The 19,957-nt window shown below is 39.5% G+C and overlaps 1 protein-coding gene across 4 annotated transcripts in view; it reads left to right on the top strand.

Annotated features, from left to right (window-relative positions):
• LOC123978609 (glucosamine-6-phosphate isomerase 2) overlaps window positions 1–19,957 on the top strand; it is a 33,668-nt gene that overhangs the window by 7,826 nt on the left and 5,885 nt on the right. For all 4 annotated transcript variants that reach the window (XM_046061939.1, XM_046061938.1, XM_046061940.1 and 1 more), the window contains exons 5-6: window positions 95–279; window positions 487–661. In XM_046061939.1, coding sequence (XP_045917895.1) covers window positions 95–279; window positions 487–661 — 360 coding nt within the window. The remainder of the gene's footprint in view (window positions 1–94; window positions 280–486; window positions 662–19,957) is intronic.

The following is a 19,957-nucleotide window of genomic DNA, read 5'->3' as shown; positions in this document are numbered from 1 at the left end:
TTTTTAATATTATTTTGTCTTTCATATCTGTCAGGGATCATTCATCTCATAAAGCTTCGTTTTTGTCTGGTTCCTTCTCATTGTCTTTCTGTAGGTATTGGCCCTGACGGTCACATAGCTTTCAATGAGCCGGGATCCAGCCTTGTTTCCAGGACCAGAGTGAAAACCCTGGCTAAGGACACCATTGTGGCAAATGCTCGTTTCTTTGGCAATGACCTCTCCAAGGTTCCCACCATGGCTCTGACTGTGGGTGTTGGAACTGTCATGGACGCCAAGGAGGTCAGATTGAAGGGCAGTACATGTATTTCTCCTTTGTCCTAGAATAACACATTGTTATGTGGCTACTACTTTAAAACCTCAGCTAGTTTCAATAAGATCAGATATTTAAATAATATATATTGCGCAACTCTTAATGGTCCTACTTTCCTGTGTCCACAGCATGTAGTGGAGTAGTGGTGTATTATACTGTTGTTGTCCTCTGCTCAGGTGATGATTCTGATCACAGGAGCACATAAAGCCTTTGCCCTGTATAAAGCCATAGAGGAGGGGGTGAACCACATGTGGACTGTATCAGCCTTCCAGCAGCACCCACGCACCATCTTTGTCTGTGATGAAGACGCCACCCTGGAGCTACGAGTCAAAACAGTCAAATACTTCAAAGGTGCCATCCTTATTGTACTAAATGGAAAATAATGGGGAGAAAAGTGTTCATTGATATAAATGGGGTGAACAAAATACAATGCATTCCAGTAAAATTTAACAGCAGCAAACTACAGCATTAACAAGCACAACGTTGAATCAACACCTACAGTATCCGTTTGAACAAACAGGGCTCATTGCAGCAATATTGGATTAGACTGAATTAGTATTAACTTGACCTGACACTCTGCCATCCAAGTATACATTTGGAAAAAAGTGGACCTCTGCTTTCACACCTAACCTGATTGGTTGAGTTTATTTAGGCTGGTGTGAAAGCTGTCTGGTGCTGACCAAACAGCCGGACCAATACCATGTGAAAACATGGGTCGGTCTGGTTCTGAGCGGACTCTGGTGCACTTTGCTTGTGGTGATTTTAGAATGAATTCAAAAGATAAACTGCTGTTAAAACATTTTTACCTTAAGATAACGGCTTCAAAATCATTTTGATGCTAAACTGATTCATCATGAAGTGTAAAACAGCGACCACACAGTAACTAAATTCAAATTAGCTTTATTGGCAGGAATGTATAGCAACAATATTGCCAAAGCTACGTATAAATTACATAAGGACAATTAATTTCATACATTTCATTAAATAAGGAAATAAAACAGTAAAAGTAGTTTGTGTGTGTTAATAAAAAATAAAATAATAATAATAAAAAAATATAAAAAATCTGTAAAAATAAATAGTAAAAATAAAAGTAAATAAATAGAACAATAAGCGTTGTGTGTTGTGACAGTCTACAGACAGTAAAGGTGATGTTGCTATAGACTAAATGAAAAATGGTACAGATATTTATAGTAGTGTTAATGATAACAATCGTAATGTTAATGATTATAATAACAATAATAACAATAGGACTAGTAACAATAGTCGTTGTAGCAGAGGGTGTCGAGCAGGAACACGGGGGCAGCAGGTGACAAATGTCACAAAGGATGTATATTGTAAAAGAACGTACACCCTCCCACTGAATGACCATAAAAGAAAGAAACACCACAAACTTAAAAGCTTATCACAAAACAAAATATTGGTGTATTTAAAGATTTCACAAAAACAAAATCACAAAGTAAAGTAATAATAATATAAAGCATAATCCAACTGAAAATTCCACATCGGGTTTTCTGTACACTTAAACCAAACAATCTCAAAAAAGCAAATCAGTTGCAGTTCATTTCAAAAACACAAAAATAAATTCAGTCCAGTGCCAAAGCAAAAAAAGATAAATAAAGCTGGTTCAGTTTTTCAGGCACAAACAAAACAAAACGTCATGTTTGATAACTCACGGAGTCCAGTCAGTCACAGAATCCAGTCGTTGTGAATGTTTTGTCGGTTTCCGCAAACAACTTTGCACGGCGAATGTAGAATGATGGTGAAGTGTACAGAATTGGCGAACGGTTGAAAAGTCACAGATGAAGGGATTTACTACCTTACTTTGATTTTCTCTTTATGACAAAATAAGAGTGTTTTGCTCCCACTGCTTCTGTCACTGCTCCCACTCTCTCCTCGCGACACACTGATATTTACCGGGAGGAGGTTTAATTGTCGCGCCATCCGGCAACGAATCAGTGTGGCTCGTTTATAAAATGGGCATTTCCAGGGTTTTCCACGGTGGTGAAACCTGGTGAATCGCAGGTTGTCACACAGTAACGTGTGTGTGTGTGTGTGTGTGTGTGTGTGTGTGTGTGTGTATATTAATAGACCAAATTTTTTTTTAATTAATTAAATAGTTGATTTTTTTTTTTTAACTACAAAAAATCAGTATCAAATGTGACATTTAAAAACACAACAATTACCAAAATATCAAACAATCAAAATAATAATAATTTGAAAATTAGTACAATTATTTATCAGAGTTTCCACTGGTTGTCCTCAGTTCGTGGCATGACGAGATATATTTTGCAGCAATTTGACATTTGGGCATTTCTCCCAGTAAATAGGGGAGTTTCTGTGTGTCTGATATAAATTTCAATTCGGGGTATATTTGTGAAATGTTTGCAAAGTGTTTTTGTCTTAGTGTTTTATATTTAGGGCATGAGGTTAGAAAGTGCAGCTCTGTCTCTACCTGTCCCCTGTCACACTGGGAGTCTCTCCTCTTGTTGTAGCCAGCTCTGTTTGTGGCGACCCTTTTCTATGGCCAGGCTGTGTTCACTCAGTCTGGATGTTGTCAACATTTTTCTTAGTTTAGGACATTTTATTGTGCTCAGGTAATTTGCCAGTGTTAATTCTCTTTTAAGGGTCACATAACATTGTGATTTACTGTGTGTTTTGGTCGTTTCTTTCCAGTATTCAATATATTTTTCTTTCTGCTTGCTGATAATTTGGTTTGGTCTGCTTGAGTTGGTATTGCTGTCCTGAGGCTGTCGGGGACTTGTTACTGCAGAGAGCCTCAGGACCAGCTGGCTGAGGGGACTCTTCTCTGGTTTCAGCTCCTGGTATGTTAGGGCTTTGTGATGGTATGTCTGGGGGTTTACTGATTTTAAGTGAGTGTAAAAATTTTATTAATCTTTTCTGTATTTTTAGTAAGAGGTGGCTGAGCTCTGCTCTGCACAGATTATTTGGTGTTTTTCTGTGCACCTGCAGGATGCTTTTACAGAACTCAGTATGGAAAGATTCTATGATTGTTTTGTCCCATTTGTTAAATTCATTATTAAGTTTTGGCCCCCAAATTTTGCTACCATATAGAATTATTGGCTCTAGTACAAATTGAAAAATTTAAGCCAGATTTCAATTGGAATATAGATTTGAATGTTTCTTTTTATTGCAGAGAAAGCTCTCCTTGCTTTGTCCCTCAGGTCTTTCACAGCCATGTTGAGCTTTCCTGTGTATGTAATGTTGAGGCCAAGGTAAGTCTAGTTTTCTGTATATTGTAATTTAGTGGTGTCTAAATAGAAATTCTGTGTAACCTGATTTCTGTATTGTTTCTGAAAGATCATTATCTTAGTCTTTGCTGTGTTTACTGTCAGGGCCCAGGTCTGACAGAATCTCTTCAGGAGGTTAAGGTGCTGCTGCAAACCTTCTTTAGTAGGTGAAAGCCAACACTAAGTCATCTGCATACAGCAGACCTCTGATCTCTGTGTCGTTCAGGATGAGGCCAGGTGCCGTGGAACGCTCTAATGGGTTCGCTAAATCATTGATATATAGATTCAAGATAATTGGAATGAGATTGCTCCGCTGCCCTGGGAGAAGAACGCTGTTTGTTTGTTTCCAATCTTTATGGCACATTTTTGTATAAATGTTCTTAATCAAATCATGTGTTTTTCCTCCAATGCCACTTTTAAGTAGCCTATTTTTCTGTCCTCGTGCCAGATGGAATCAAAGGCTTTTTGGAAGTCAACAAAACAGGCATTTACCTTTCTTATCTTAATGTTTAATTCTTGATCAAGTAAAGTCTGGAGGGTAAATATATGGTCCATTGTGCGGCAATTTGGTAAAAAAACAATTTGGCATTCATGCTGATGACACACAAATGTACTTGCCCGTCAGATCCACAGACCACAGAGTTCACTTAACGACTGCCTTTGTGAAGTTAAAAAATGGATGTCAAATAATTTCCTCCAGCTGGGTCCCAAGACCGACCCCTGAGGCACACCATATTTAACTGGACAGAACGAAGAGAAATAGTTGTTTACAGACACGCAAAACTTCCTATTTGACAGGTAGGATGAAAACCATTCTAGGGCAGTACCAGAGATCCCCACCCAGTGCCTCAGTCTGTCATGATGCTGACATGATGTTGTGATCGGTGGTGTCAAAAGCAGCGCTAAGGTCCACGAGTACCAGGACTGAGCACATACCTTCATCAGCAGACATTAAAAGGTCATTGGTGACTTTAAGCAGGGCAGTCTCAGTGCTGTGGTACTTCCTGAAACCAGATTGAAACTTTTCAAATATTGTGTTATTTTCCAGTACAGTAAGCAGCTTTTTGGACACAATTCTTTCTAGAAATCTTTCCAATAAAAGGCAGTTTTGAAATTGGTCTAAAATTTTGTAGGAGGGAGGGATCTGAACCAGGTTTCTTTAAAAGCGGGTTCACGCAAGCCATTTTAAAATAATCAGGGACACAACCAGTAGATAGGGAGCTGTTAAAAACAGAGATCAAATGGGGCCCAACAGAATCTATTACTTTCAGTGAAAACTTTGTAGGTATTACATCAAGTGGGCTGGAGGACACACTCATTTGTGAGGACACTCTCATTTGTGATACTGTCGATGGGATAAAACCGTACCGTACTACTGCCAAGAGCTGAGCTGTAAGTGTAGCGACCCAGAGAGTCCCCTCGTAGCCTGCCGTTGACTATTAGTAAGATTGTCAGTGTTTCCCCTAGGATGGAGTTGTAGCAGCGGAGGTAAAGCAAATTTCTTTTCTGAATATAAAACCCCAACACAACATGTCTCAGCAACATTGCTCTTGTGTCCATGAGCAATGTGATGCACATTAGTATAGCTTAAAACTTCAGTGTTTTCCCAGTTTAATGTGAGCTTTAGATTAATGTTTTGGTGTTGATCGTGATGGTCATGGTCGGGGGGTTTGGGTGTCCTCCCCCAAGAAAATTTGATGTTTTCCAATGACAAATATGTAATTTCACATCATATTGGGCCATTATTTTCACCATATCTCTGAAAAAATAGTTGGAAAAGCCAGAGCAGATAATAAATAACCAACACCCAAATATCAGTCTACCGGGGAGGAACTACAACCTTTAGATTTGGGGAAAGCAATTTGGTTGGTTATGATGCTCCACAGTGATTTTACATTTATGGCACAGCATGTTTTTGGCATCAAAAATCAGCATTGTGCCATGCTTTTTGAGCATATTTTTAATGTGTCGATGCACCAAATGGGTATGGTCAAAATGAAACAACATTTTAAACTAGAAAAGACTCAAGAGAAAACGAAAGCTGTACAATTCTCAAGATTTTATTAATAAAAAATATTTTAAATAACATTTACTGGCTCTACATGAAAATACACACAGACTATTCTTTTAACTGAGTACAGTGACAAAACAAAATACTTTCTTGCAATGTTGGCTGAGACATATTTATTTACCAGATTGAATCTCTCTTTTAGAGATGTTTTTTGTATCTTACAGTATGTCTTTGGCCGAGGATAATATTAATTGTAGGACTGATCTGGCTTTACCTTCATTAATAAAGATCTTAACCTGAAAACCGCGAACCAAGACTTCTGTGCTGGTTTCACATTTATGTCCTGTGTTAAACCGTTAACCGACATAGGCCGACTGCCTCATCCATCCATGAGGCCGATCTGCTAAGCAGGGCAGGTGCAGTTGACTCCATGAGGGCTGATGCGTATGCTGGAGAAAGGAAAAACATGTTTATAAAATATAACCCACCATCACAGCAACCTCTCAGCTTCCATCGTGGTTGAAATGCAGAATTACCAAGAGAAACCTGTGGAAAAGGCAGATCATACATTTCACAAGTTGTACATTTTTGAAAACCCCCAGAAGTAAAGACAACATATAGAACATTTGTAAGACCAAATTCTTCTTGTATTGTGAGCCAACACTGCCACCTTGTGACCAAAAAGTGGCGTTTGCACAGAATATCCACGTACATTAAATACTAGTTTCTGTTAAGGTTCGCCAAGCTAAAACTGTTCCAGTCCAGTAAAACAGCCCTGCAATCAATTATATCTTCATTAATTTAGTAATATTTTTTGTAATTTGTAAAATGTCTTGTTCATGTGTTTTTACTCATAATCTCCAAAATGGCTGTTTCAAAACACAATCTTTACTCTACAGAATTAGCTGTGATTTACTTCAGTACAAATGCTAGTGTGATGCATTTCCACATATAAAATTATTCTAATTCTTTGCACAATCTGGGAGATTTACCTACACAATATTTATTTCTGGAGGCACTGAAATCAAATTAAACCAGGCACCAACCAGCACCACTGAAGATTTGAACTCTAATCATTTTTAACCACAAACTGTATAAGGTATGTCATAACTGGTTCCAGGCTGCTGTGTTCATGGATGTTCTGAACGTGGTTCACCATCACATCTCAGTTAGAGTGGAAGAAGCTGCAGTTGATTACAGATGGTTAATAATGGCTGGCCTCCACAGATTTAGGTCCTTCCATTCTGTAAAGAAAATATGTAATTATAACAAAAGCCGACCTAAACGGAACAACTACCAGCCTTGCCATAAGATCGACCTATATGAAACTTATAATGTTCTGTCTCTGCTGATGTTCAGTCTGAGATGTGTTAAATAAAATGTATGTATAATGTGTCTTCTTAAATTTCAGTGCGCTGAGTGCTCAGGACCTCCATATTAATGAGCTGATAGTTGACAAAAACAAGCAGAGAAGCCACACACTTGTGGTGCCAATGCTGTTTATAGAAAATTTACCAAACGTTTTGATACAGTATATAAGTTTTCATCATCAGAGTAGCTACGACCTATGATTGTGCAGCTGCTGTTGTCACTTCTTTGCCTGTTGCTTGGCCAAAGCCATGAGTGCTCCCTTTTATAAAACTAATTATCTTACATATCTACAAAACTCAGTGCACATTTAGAAATATCACATTATACACAGAAAGACACATGAATACAGGAAGAATATGCAAACTCCACACAGAGAAGTCCATGGCTGGATTCAAACCTGCCTCACAAATTTAAATTAATTAATTATTAGGACGTTATTAGGCCGTTTCAGCAACGCTGATGGCTTCGCTCCTTAGCTTCCGCCGATGTATCGGTGAAACGGCCGTCAGTAAAATGCGTGTTGCAGACTGTATATAAGACGGTGGCAGGTGAAAGTGCGACGCGTTTTCTGTCATCTGTCCTCCAACACCACACGCACAGATGCCATTATGAAAATGTACAGCACACTAAACCAAGAGGAGGAAACTAAAAAATAAAATGAAGACCCTGTGTTAGCTAACTTTCTGCAATAACTATGCTAGCCAACTACACCTGGCTAACTACAACTTAGTTAACTTAGCTAACTAAAGTAGAAAGACAAACCGACCATCAGACACAGAGAGACATACCTACTGGATGTTCTAAGTAAATGACATGATAAATTGGTTAGCTAGCTCACAACTATGTTTATCAGTTTGACGCCTTAACGAGGCGTGATGGCGTGACAGTTTTTTAACGAGGCATGACAGTGCGCCTGCGCAAGCTTGGAGAATGACGTATCACTTATGGAATTACTATAGTCATACGTCACAACCATGTTTTAACAACTAAGCAACTTTGAGAACAAAATTAAGCTATTATTACTATGTGGGTAATCAACATTGTAAAGAAATAACTGATGATGAAAAATATGAAATATCATAGAAATGTCAAAATAAACTGGAGGGGGGCTTTAATACATTTCCCATGGTTTTATAATGGTTAACTTCCTCTACAAGAATAGAGAAAATATCTGGGTTGTAGTGGGGGGATTCTGATGGAGGTATATAGGTGGCACACATGTAGATATGTTGCTAAGCACAAATAATCTGTTTGTTAATTTTCAACTATATACAAGATTTGTCTTTTTTAATAACTGTGATGGACTGGCTCAGTTCTGATTTACACCATATAATCAGGCCTCCTGAATCTCTGCCTTGGGTTATTGTGGGATTTTTTGTTGATGGTATGATAATCTCAGTGTAGCCGTGAGGACGACCAGTGGAAACATCTTCTGTGCACCATGTCTCCTGTAAAACTAGAGTCTTTTACACTCTATTAAAATCTGAATTTCTGCCCTCAAAAGCTGATGATCTCAGACCTTATTGTTATGGTAAACGATTTCATGTCCAAGTGCAGTCCGTTCAAAAATTAGACAAACACCTTAAAAAACTGATTATAATAATAATAAACTAGATATTAAAAAATAATCATAGTAACAAAGGAAAAGAAAAGAAAGTGTAAAAAGAGGAAAATAGTGTTGTAGGTAAATGAATAAAATATTAAACTTTGAGTGACATTTTAGAGTGTGTCATGTGTGAAATACGGTTAAGAATTGTCTTTACATTACTATTCATTTAAAATGATATCCAACATGCTAAACTATGAATTATTATGATGAGAGGTCTCCGCTCTTCCACCATGTAGCTGTACAAGGCGAGAGCAGAGCAGGTTCTGCATGTGTAATATGTCTTTGAGTTCACCAGAGGGGGGCGGGGCTGTGGCTCTTCTCACCGCTGCAGCGTAGTTCAGTCCAATAGGCTGCTTCTCCTGTAGTCTTGGTTCTGCTGTTGAGGGGGGTATAGGAGGGGGGGTATAGGACCTAGAGGTAGAGTCTGCACCAGTTGTCTTCTCTGACGAGTTAGTTCTTGTTGAAACTCTCTCAGCTGTGAGTTGTCACTGTCCTGTTCTTTCTTGGCCTGGAAGTCACTGACAGTAGGAGAAGTAGGCTGCTCTTGGTCCAGCTGCTCTCTGATCTGTACCAGTTCAATGTCCATCTGGGTCTCAGAGTGCTGTGGCAGGAGAGGATCAGTGTCAGCATCAGCAGGCTGTCTGTCTGGAGAAGGGACAGAACAGGACGGTTTGACCCCCAGGGTTGGAGCGATGCTTGCGAGGACCTCCTTCTCCTTGTCAGCTCTCAGTCTCATAGCAGGAAAGTCGAGCTCAAACTGTCTCAGGTCGCCTTGTATCATGGCAGCTCCATTTTTGAACAGGTTTACTGTTATTCTGGTGGTGTCAGTCATTTTCTTCCAGTACACTTATTTTCCATCCATTACAAATGCCTGCTCTCTTTATTGCTGGGTCATGAGAGCTGAACACATTCAGCCAGGCACATGGTTCATCAGTCCAGACGCTTAAATTGCAGGACCTTCTATAGGCGTCTATCTAAAACTAAAATGAGAGGCTGAGTAGGGAAAAACTGCCAGACGCGCTGATTGTCCAATAATTCCAGGATTCCAAGTGCTGAATCTTGATGGTTTATTAACAGGTAAAGTTAGGCTGTACAGGTGATCAGTTCCATACAGTGAAAATATCCATAAAATACAATACAGTGTGAACCGTGGTCAGCAAAAATAAGGCTTTCCCCATCACCCCCGCTCTCTTTCTCTAACTAACATGAACAGGTGGTTTGCTATTACTGACACCACACCACGTGACTAAAGCCTGTGAGCAACCAAAAAAATGGAGTGTTCAAGAACCCATACCTGGCTCCTACATTCCAGCCCCTAATTATCACAGTTAATACACAGTAATAATTAAAAATTCATGACGCGTGCAGTAATACATTGCCATATCGTAGTTTGTGTGCTTGTTTCTGTGTGTTTGTTATTGTATGGTCTTGGAGTTTTGTTGTGTTTGAGGTATTCATGTTCTGCAGAACAGAAACCTGCTGAAAATCAGTTCTATACTGAGTCAGGCCCGATTGCTCTTAATCTTTTCCTGTTTAAATAAATAAATAATAAATAAATAATACATTCATAATCCATTGCAACAAATGTTTATCTGTCATCCATCATATATATCCTATATGATTATGTCTGTTTTGGTCTTCTCTAAGTTAGATTACAATCAACAGGACTCTGATTATTCCTGAAGAAGGCAGATCTTGGTGACAGGCCTACATACACAGCTGGTTGGAGTTTTAATCCAGACTTGTCGCACAAGCCCCCTCCTGTCGGGAACCGTGATTCTACCAATGATCCAGGAATTACGGGGTGCAGAATCATCCACTATGAGTACTATGTCTCCAGGGATGAATTTGCGCTTGACTCTTCTTCTTGTAGTTGGGGTAGGTACTCCTTAGTCCATCTTTTCCAAAATAGATCAGACATGTACTGAACCTGCTTTCATCTTCGGCGTGCATAGACATTCTCCTTCTGAAACAGGCCTTGTAATAAGCATGGTTTGGCCTTAAGAAGAAGAAGGTGGTTAGTTGTCAATGCTTCTAAGTCATTTGGATCTCTAGATTCCTTAGTGATAGGTCTACAGTTGAGAATTGATTCCACTTCACAGAGCACTGTGTGGAGTCCTTCCTCATCCGGACTTTGTGTCCTCAAAGTGGAGTTGATCTTCCTGATGGAGCGAATCAACCTCTCCCATGCTCCTCCATAATGTGATCCCGTTGGAGGGTTGAAGATCCACTTGCTCCCCTTCAAAGACAGGTCGTCGTTGATCTGCTCATGGTTCCATTCTTCAGTGGCTTTTCTCAACTCACGCTCTGTGCCAACAAAGTTGGTGCCATTGTCTGAGCGTAACTCTTGAACCTGTCCTCGTCTCGCTATGAAACGTCTCAAGGCGTTAATGAAAGAGTCTGTGTCCAGTGATGAAGCCTCTTCAATGTGTACTGCTCTTATTTCCAAACATGTGAAGATGACTCCGTATCTCTTCACAAGGTTTCTCCCACGCTTGACTTAAAATGGACCAAAATAGTCCACTCCAACAAAACAGCCTTACTAAGTGGTCCTCCAACTCTCAACACGCCATCATCCAGTACAGGATTCAGTTTATATATGTGACTGTCTCTTTTCACACTCTCTCCCCTTTGGAGGCATGAGAACTCTTCTGAGAACCTTCTTCTCTGACAGAATCTTATTATCTGCATCTCAGCTTCATTGATCTCTCCCAGTGAGAGATAACGACAGAGCGTGGTTTTGAAGTTGTACAGCTCCCTGTGGACCGCACCTTCCTTTTGAATTGCAACTGACGCAGACTGAGCAGGACATGCAGTATTTTCTTTCTTCTTCCTGAGACTCATAAGCAAAGCCTTGAGCCTTAGGTTCCAGCCCATCACTCTTGTGAGACGTGTCCAAGATGAGGTGCGATTGATCAAACATGTCACGGCATCGTCTTTACCTCAGGCTGCACACACATCAAAAGCAGCTGAAACCTTGACGTCAGGGTCTTCATCTGACAGTTCCTGCAAGTTGTCTGGGTTTACAGGCCAATCCTTTTCTGGCTGCATAAGAAATGAAGGACCAGATGTTCACACTTCATTCCTTAGAAATGGCTCGGCCGTCATCCCTCTGGAGGCCACGTCCGCCGGATTGTGTGCAGTACTCACAAATCTCCATTGAGATGCATCAGAAACCTTGAGAATATCTGAGACTCTGTTTGCAATAAATGTACTAACCTTGATGTTTCATCCTTTTTTTTTTTTTAAACAATACTTTAAGTTTTCACACATAGAAAACATACAAATAACTAACCACAGCAATAGCAAATAATGTGTGTAAAGTGTACTGTACAACAAGACAATCAAAAGATGAAGAATGCATTAAATAATTGTACAAATAAAACAAGTGAATAAAAATAAATACATAATTGAAAAAGCAGCAGTGATGACCTTCAAGTTAGTGCAACATTCTCATCCGCCAAAAATTCCAAAACAGGTTTTCACACTTTCTTTTCCCTCTAACAATATGTCTTTCCAGCGCAAGGTATGTTACCATCTCCTTTAACCACTACTTTACAGAGGGCAATTGTATATTTTTCCAGAAAAGAGCGACCAGTCTTCTAGCTTGAAGCCCAAAATCAATCAATACTGATTGTTGAGAATTCAATTCAGTTTTATTTACATAGCGCCAAATCACAACAACAGTTATCTCACAGCGCTTTTCATAAAAGAGCAGGTCTAGACCGTACTCTGTGAAGTTATTTACAGAAACCCAACAGTTCCCACCAAGAGCAGCACTAGGCAACAGAGGCAAGGAAAAACTTCCTTTTAAGAGGCAGAAACCTCGAGCAGAACCATGGCTAGTAGTAGTAAGTAGTGTTAATGATAATAATAACAATAGGACTAGTAACAATAATTGTAAGAGAGGGTGTCGAGCAGGAACACGGGGGCAGCAGGTGACCCACAGCAACAGATCCAGACTCCACAGCTCCAGAGCCAGAAACACCTGCAGGAAGTGATAGGAGGAGAGAGGAGAGGGACGAGAAAGCACAAGACTACGGGAAAGGGGAGAAGTTGTGTTAGTAACATGCAATAATGGGATGAGGTTGCATACAGAGGGAGAGAAAGTAGAGGAGAGAGGAGCTCAGTGCATCATGGGAAATCCCCCGGCAGTCTAGGCCTATAGCAGCATAACTAAGGGATGGTTCAGGACTCACCTGAGCCAGCCCTAACTATAAGCTTTATCAAAGAGGAAAGTCTTAAGCCTGCTCTTAAATGTGGAGATGGTGTCTGCCTCCTGAACCCAAACTGGAACCTGGTTCCACAAGAGAGCAGCTTGGGGTATATATCCAGGATACAGAGTTTCGCTTGTAGAGGAACATTCTTACCCACCATCTGAGATATGGCCCTATCACACTCCGCCAGAATAATTGTACTTTTGATCATTACCAAACACAGTGGAACAGTGTTCCTTTTTCCTCTAAACACTTACAGCAGATATCTGGAATATTAGGATAGATTCTATTCAGCTTTACTGGGGTGATATAGGTTCGCATTAGCCATTTATATTGGAGCAGTTTCAATCTTATATTAACTGTATTTTGTTGTGCCTTTAAGCATGCCACTTCCCAGTCTTCTTCAGGTATATTCTCTCCAATATCGACTTTCCATGCTTCTAATCTAATCTTCTGTCTTTGGATGATTCCTTTTCATAAGATCCCATAGAGCAAATATACTAGACCCCTTTTTGTAATGACTAGGTTTTCAAGATTTGTCAAAGGTGGCTCAGACATTAGATCTTTATTTATTGATGCTATAAAAGGTTTCAGTTGTAAATATTTGAAAAAATGTTTTTTTGGTATACTATACTCCTTACATATTTGCTCAAAGGTAAGTAGTTTGCCATTTCTGTATAGGTTCCCTACACATTGCACACCTTTGGCTGCCCACAGTTTGAAACCACCATCATTTCTACCTGGTGTAAAATCATTGTTTCCCCATATAGGAGAAAAACAAGATAAAGCAGGGGTGTCTCCAATATGCTGGTGTACATGATACCAAATGTCAACGATATTTTTAACAAAAGGATTCTTTGTTGTTGTTTTTTTCAATGTTTTAAAATCTACTGAATATAGATATAGCTAGGGGGTAGTTCTAATGTAGTTGCTTGCTCAATATTTATCCAAGTTGGAAGAATGTCTGAGCTAAAATAAAACAAGGCAGAGTGTAATTGAGCAGACCAGTAGTACCACAGCAGATTTGGAAGACGAAGGCCACCTCTCTCATACGGCAAGTAAAGCAACTTCAATCGCAGCCTAGCTTTTTTTATTGTTCCAAATGAATTTGGCAAGAATGTTGTTAATTTTATCAAAAAAATATTTAGGGAGTGGGACTGATTGAAAAAGGTACAGGAATTTTGGCAGTATATCCATATTTATTATATTAATACGGCCAATCATTGAAATTGGCATTACTGTCAAGTGGTTTAACGTCTCTCTTATTCTTTCTGTCAGTGAGTCATAATTTGAAGATAAAATAGTTTTGATTTCAGGTGTAATTTGAACCCCTAAATAAATAAAGCCATTTTTTGCATTTGTGAACGGTGTCTTTATAGGTAGTGTCAGACGTTCACTTTTATTCAAAAATAACTGTGATGATTTAGAGAAATTTATTTTATATCTAGAGAACTCTCCAAATTGTAGAATTAATATGATTAGATTTGGGATACTGTAAGCCTGGTCAGAACAAGGATGATGTCATCGGCATACAAAGATATCCTATGTTCTTGTTCACCTATCCGGATGCCCGTGAGGCCATCATGGGCTCTTGACAGCCATAGCAAGAGGTTCAATAGCTAAGGTGAATAGCATTGGTGTTAATGGACAGCCTTTTCGGGTTGATCGCTGCAAGTTAAACGGTTTTAAGACAACACTATTGGTCAGAATCTCTGCTACTGGGTTTGTATAGAGAACATGAATCCATCTAAGAAATTCCTCTCCAAATCCGAGTCGAGGTAGCAACTTCAAAAGGTAATGTTATTCTATTCTGTCAAATGCCTGTTGGGCCTAATGACAGTACTGCTGTGTCTTTACCGCCAACTTTTTCATGTAATATATCAAGGACTCATCTGATGTTATATAAACTGACGATTTCGTACAAACCCATTGAGATCATTATGTATGAGTTAAGGGAAGTGTGGATCTAACCTTCTTGCTAGCGTTTTACATAGTATTTTAGTGTCACTACACATCAGACTGATTGCCCTAAATGACGAACACTCTGTGGGTTGTTTGCCTGGTTTTTGGATGAGGGTTATCAGAGCTAGTCTCATAGTGGGTGGAAGGGTTCCTTGGAAGCATTCTTTAAACATATTCAGAAGTGGCTCTATTAATTTAGTTTTAAATGTTTTATAAAATTATATGGGCAACCCATCCGGCCCAGGTGCCTTACCACTATCAATATTTTGGATTGCTTCTGACAACTCCTCGGCTGTTATATTCCTATCCAATTAATTTTTTATTTCGTCAGATAATGACTGAAGCTGATCAAGAAATGTTTCCTGCGCATCTGAGTCTTGGTTGCATTCAGATCTATATATATAAGGATTCATAAAAATCTTTGAAGCATGTATTTATTCCTAGCAGGTCTATCTCTATATTCCCTTGCGGTGTCCTAATACTATTTATTGCTCGGTCAGTTTTTTGTTTTTTTTGAATCTCCAGGCTAAGAGTTTTCCAGCCTTCTCTTCTTGATCATGATAGGCTGGCTTCAACCACATTAAACTTTTGGCACTTTCATCTGTGGACATTGTATTATATTTAGCTCTTAATATAAGCAATTCCTTTTGTTTTAAATTATCATCGTTAGAATACAGGTCAGTTTCCAATATTTTGGTTAGATTTTCCAATTCCAATTATTACCATTTCCATTTTATAGTTGGTGTAACTAATAATCTCTCCCCTGATGAACGCCTTAAATGCTTCCCATCTGATGCAAGCACTAGTTTCATCAGTAGTTAGTGCAAAGAAGCGGTCAATTTTAGAGTCAATAGTGTCAACAAAAGCTTGGTCTTGCAGCCATCTCGCCTGGAATCTCCAATTAGGTGGGCTTTGGGCAATATTGTCAGTTTGGATTTTGAGTGACACAGCAGCATGGTCACTTATCACGACACCATTATACCAGCATTCGCTAACCTTGGGTAAGAGTTCCCTAGAGATAATGAAATAGTCTATGCAGGAATGTGATTTATGTGTACTTGAATAACAGGAGTAATGATTTTTATAAGGATTCCGTTCTCTCCAAACATCAACTAGATTAAGGTCCTTTATAAACTGTTTCAGTAGTTCTCTAGTTTGTGTTTAACCCGTGTCACAGTCCGTTGAACGATCTATTGTTGGATTTAGAGCACAACTGAAGTTCCCTCCTAAAATAAAAGATCCATTCATGGTAGACAAGTCAAGAAATATATCCCTAAATAAACTGGGGTTATCTTCATTGGGACCATAAATACTAACTAGGTTCCATGTCATTGATAGGATATTGCATTGGATGATAACTTATCTTCCACCTGGATCTCGGGTAGTTTTCTGCAATGGTATTGTCCGGTGAATAAGGATAAGCACTCCCCTTTCATAATTATTACAAAATGCATATATTACTTGGCCAGGCCATCTGCTCTGTACACGCTTTAAGTCTGCAATTGACAGGTGGGTTTTCTGCAAAAATACGATTTGAGATGTCTAATCCTATTCATAACTTGTTTTAATGTTGTAATTTTCCGAAGCCCCCTGACATTCCAGGTCGTTGTTTTTATGCTAGAGGAATTACAGTTATGATACATACTTTTCTATACAATGAAAAGAGAATAAAAGGCTGCTGCAAAAAAAACAAACAGACAACATACATATATACATACTTGGGAGACTCCCACAACAATGCAAACCCTTGAACCCTTCCAATCCCCCTCCCCCTCATCTTCTTCCAAAACCTGTAACACTTGTAGGACTTTACGCTGATCCACGTAACCAAGGAGCAGCTTCACCAGTAAACCCATTCCAGGCAAACCACAAATGATGTCCACAAAACAGAAGAACACACAATACCCCTAACTAAATGGTTATTGCAACTAAACATGTAACAAAAAAGAGAAATAGAATAGAAACCAAAAAGAAGTTCTGTCTTAGTTCTGTAATTAAGTTAAAAAAAATTTTAAAAAATTAAAATTAAGACTTTCCCTTTTTTTCCTTAAAAAAGAAATAAAATTATGGTATTTAAAAGACAGAGAATTAAATGAAAAGCGCTTTCCTTTCGAGCACTGTGTCCAAAAGATTATGATGAGTCATCACCTATTCGTTGAAAGATAGACCTCAAACAAGTAACTTTCACTTTAGTTTTACACAATATATAAGGTAACATTTTAGAAAATACAGTCCGAACTTCTCTTGTCTTTTCCTCCAATATTTACTGTAATGACCGTCAAAAGGCATCTAATTAACCCGACGTATAAACAAACCCACATTATCGATCTATATTAGTGTCCGTAAAGTTTAAAGTTACGTTTTGGAAATAACTGGGTTAAATTAAACTATAGTACCCCTGTGCACCATATCTATAAATGAAAATAGTTGAATGACACCTTGTTAAAAGTTAGAATCAGGTCGGGTAACTAAATAAACATAAGGTTTCCCAGGCTCCTTATGTAATGTATGTCCTTATGGCTACTGTATAGAGTAAGGTAACCTGTTCATGTATATGAGAATTGTGATGGCAATTCGAGTTTTCAAATAACAGCTCAGGCAAACACTTGTCTTTCTGTGAAGTCTTCTGCAGAAGGACTCACAGCAACACACATATGCCGTGTACATGCATGCTCGATTGAATGAGGAGAGCTGATTGAGCCTGTTATTTATCCAGCTTTAGGGTCAATCATATCATCCCACAGAGACACATTGTCCCTGAAGTCTGGATAACACAGAGAACAGAGATATTTTGACTGTTACGTTCACACAGATTCAGTGCCACATCGCAGATGAGTCTCCCTGAGTCCAGGGTTACATGCAATATGTTTGGAATTCCCATTACATTACTCCCTTTTAGCATTTTATGCTAACCAAACATAAGAATACAAACATTTCATGTAACCTTAGCAGTACTTGCAGAATAGGTGATTAAGTAAGAATATAAGAAATAGACAATAAGAAATATAGGGAACAAAAATGAGAATATAAGGATAAAATAATTATTAAACCGATTAAACTTCACTTTCTTCCCCCCAGAAAGGTGGGATCCACTCCATTGAGTCAATTAGTTCAGTTGGTAGTTGCATGTACTGACCCATTGATGATTTAATTGCTGTAGCAATCATAGATCTAGCACAAGGGATCACACAGCATGTCAGGAGGAGGAAAGCACCAAAATGATGGACAGTAGGGTCAACATTTTTATCAGCACATCTGCCTGTTGTTAGCCATGACCACATGTCCCATCCCCCAATGTTCTTTGAGTCCTGGTTTTTCTTTTTCATGCAGTAGATCATTCAGGTGTGAGACAACATGAGTCATATTGTCCGAGACATCTGGGATATATGTACAACAGTCACAGGGTTTCACTGGTATGGAGTCTCCCACTCCTTGAGGGAGCTGTGCACACGCACAATAGCCCTGATTGGTCACGTTTCTGTTAGCAGTATCTGAAATGGCCCAGTCCACCTGCGGGCCAGCCAGTTCTTTCTACGATCCAGTCCCCTGGCTCCAGATCGTGCAGTTTCTTCTCTGCGGCCTTTGGGATGGCGTTTTTGATCTGCATGTGAATTTCAGAGAGCACTGAGGACAAATCAGCACAATATCTCCACATTTCATCTTCACATTGGCTGGTATCAGGGAGTTGTCTTTTTACCGGCCCAATCTCCGTGTTCAATGGTCTGCCAAATAGGACTTCAAAAGGACTGAGACCCCCTCTGCCCCTCATCTGGCTTCTCATGTGCATTAAAACAAATGGCAAAGCTTTTGTCCATGTTAAACCTGTTTCTTCACAACATTTAATAAGCTTGTTTTTCAACGTCCCCTTCTCTCTTTAAACTGCACCTCCGCTAGCTGGATAATAAGCACAATGTTGCCTCAAATTAATCCCCAGATACTCCCCTACACTCTTCAATGCTGCGCTAATGAAAGGTGTGCCGTTATCACTGGAGATCTTAGCTGGGATTCCCCAGCGAGGAATGATCTGGCTTATCAAAGCTTTTGCAACTGCTGCTGCGTCCTGTTTAGATGTTGGAAATGCCTCCACCCATTTAGGAAACATATCTACCATGACAAGACAATATTTCTTCCCTGTGACGGTGTCAGTTCAATGAAGTCCATTTGCAGGTGCTCAAATGGTTTGTCTGGGGGTGGGTGTGCCACCTGTGGGACCTGAATCACCTGCCCCACATTGTTAGTTGCACAAATTGTGCAACTTTTGACAAAGTTGTAGCACCCCTTTGTGAACCATTACCTGTTTATTTCCTGTGACATACTCCCTTTTGATACATGGTCTTTACCGTGTGTCAACTTAGCATAATAAGGAAACGGATACTTAAGCAGGCATGGCTTCTCATCAGGCCCATACCACACTTTGTCAGAAGATGTGCAGCCTGCTTTTTTCCAAACCGCTCTCTCCTCTGGACTCGCCTGTAATTCCTGCAAATCAGCTGTAGGAGTCATTGGCGGTCAGTTAAAAAGTACATTGGGTGGTTAGAGTTTGTTTTGCTGCAGCCTTTGCTGCAAGGTCAGCTCTGGCATTCCCCTGTGAGATAGGATCGAGTTTGTTGGTGTGAGTGTCACATTTACACACAGCAATCATTTTGGGCAACAGTACAGCATCAAGTAGGTCAACAACCAGTTTGTCTCTCCCAAAATCATGAGTAATACCCCGAGAATAACGGCTGTCTGTAAATGTGTTTACAGTTTTGTCCTTTGCATATTTACATGCTTCTGTCAGTGCAACTAGCTCTGCTGCTTGTGCAGAATAGTTTTGCTAAAATTGTCTCATGCCAAGTTGTTTCTGCAAAACCTCCTCGATTTTTACCAGTTGCTGGGTCACGTGATGCTGAGCCGTCCACAAACAATTTCATTGTCTGCATTGTCACAAATTCCATGTCTGCATTCGTTAGAGATGTCTGCCCCTGGGGAGCAGGCTTCTGTTATCACTGCAACACAATCATGTGGATGTCCATCAAGAGATGGGAGGAGAGTAGCAGAGTGTAGTACAGTGCATCCCTTAACAGTAATGTTAGACATATCGAGCAATACAGTGTTGTATCTCAGCCACCTGGCTGTGGAGAGATGAGAGGTTTTTCATTCAAGCTAAATCATTGATACTGCATGTAGAGCCAACAAAGTCAAATCTAAATAGCCCTCAATGTCACGTGATGCAATGATTGATTTTTC

This window comes from Micropterus dolomieu, linkage group LG11 (genome assembly GCF_021292245.1).
Source record: "Micropterus dolomieu isolate WLL.071019.BEF.003 ecotype Adirondacks linkage group LG11, ASM2129224v1, whole genome shotgun sequence".
Lineage (NCBI taxonomy): Eukaryota > Metazoa > Chordata > Actinopteri > Centrarchiformes > Centrarchidae > Micropterus > Micropterus dolomieu.
Note: the sequence above shows the minus strand (reverse complement) of the source record. Positions and strands in the feature narration are given on the sequence as shown.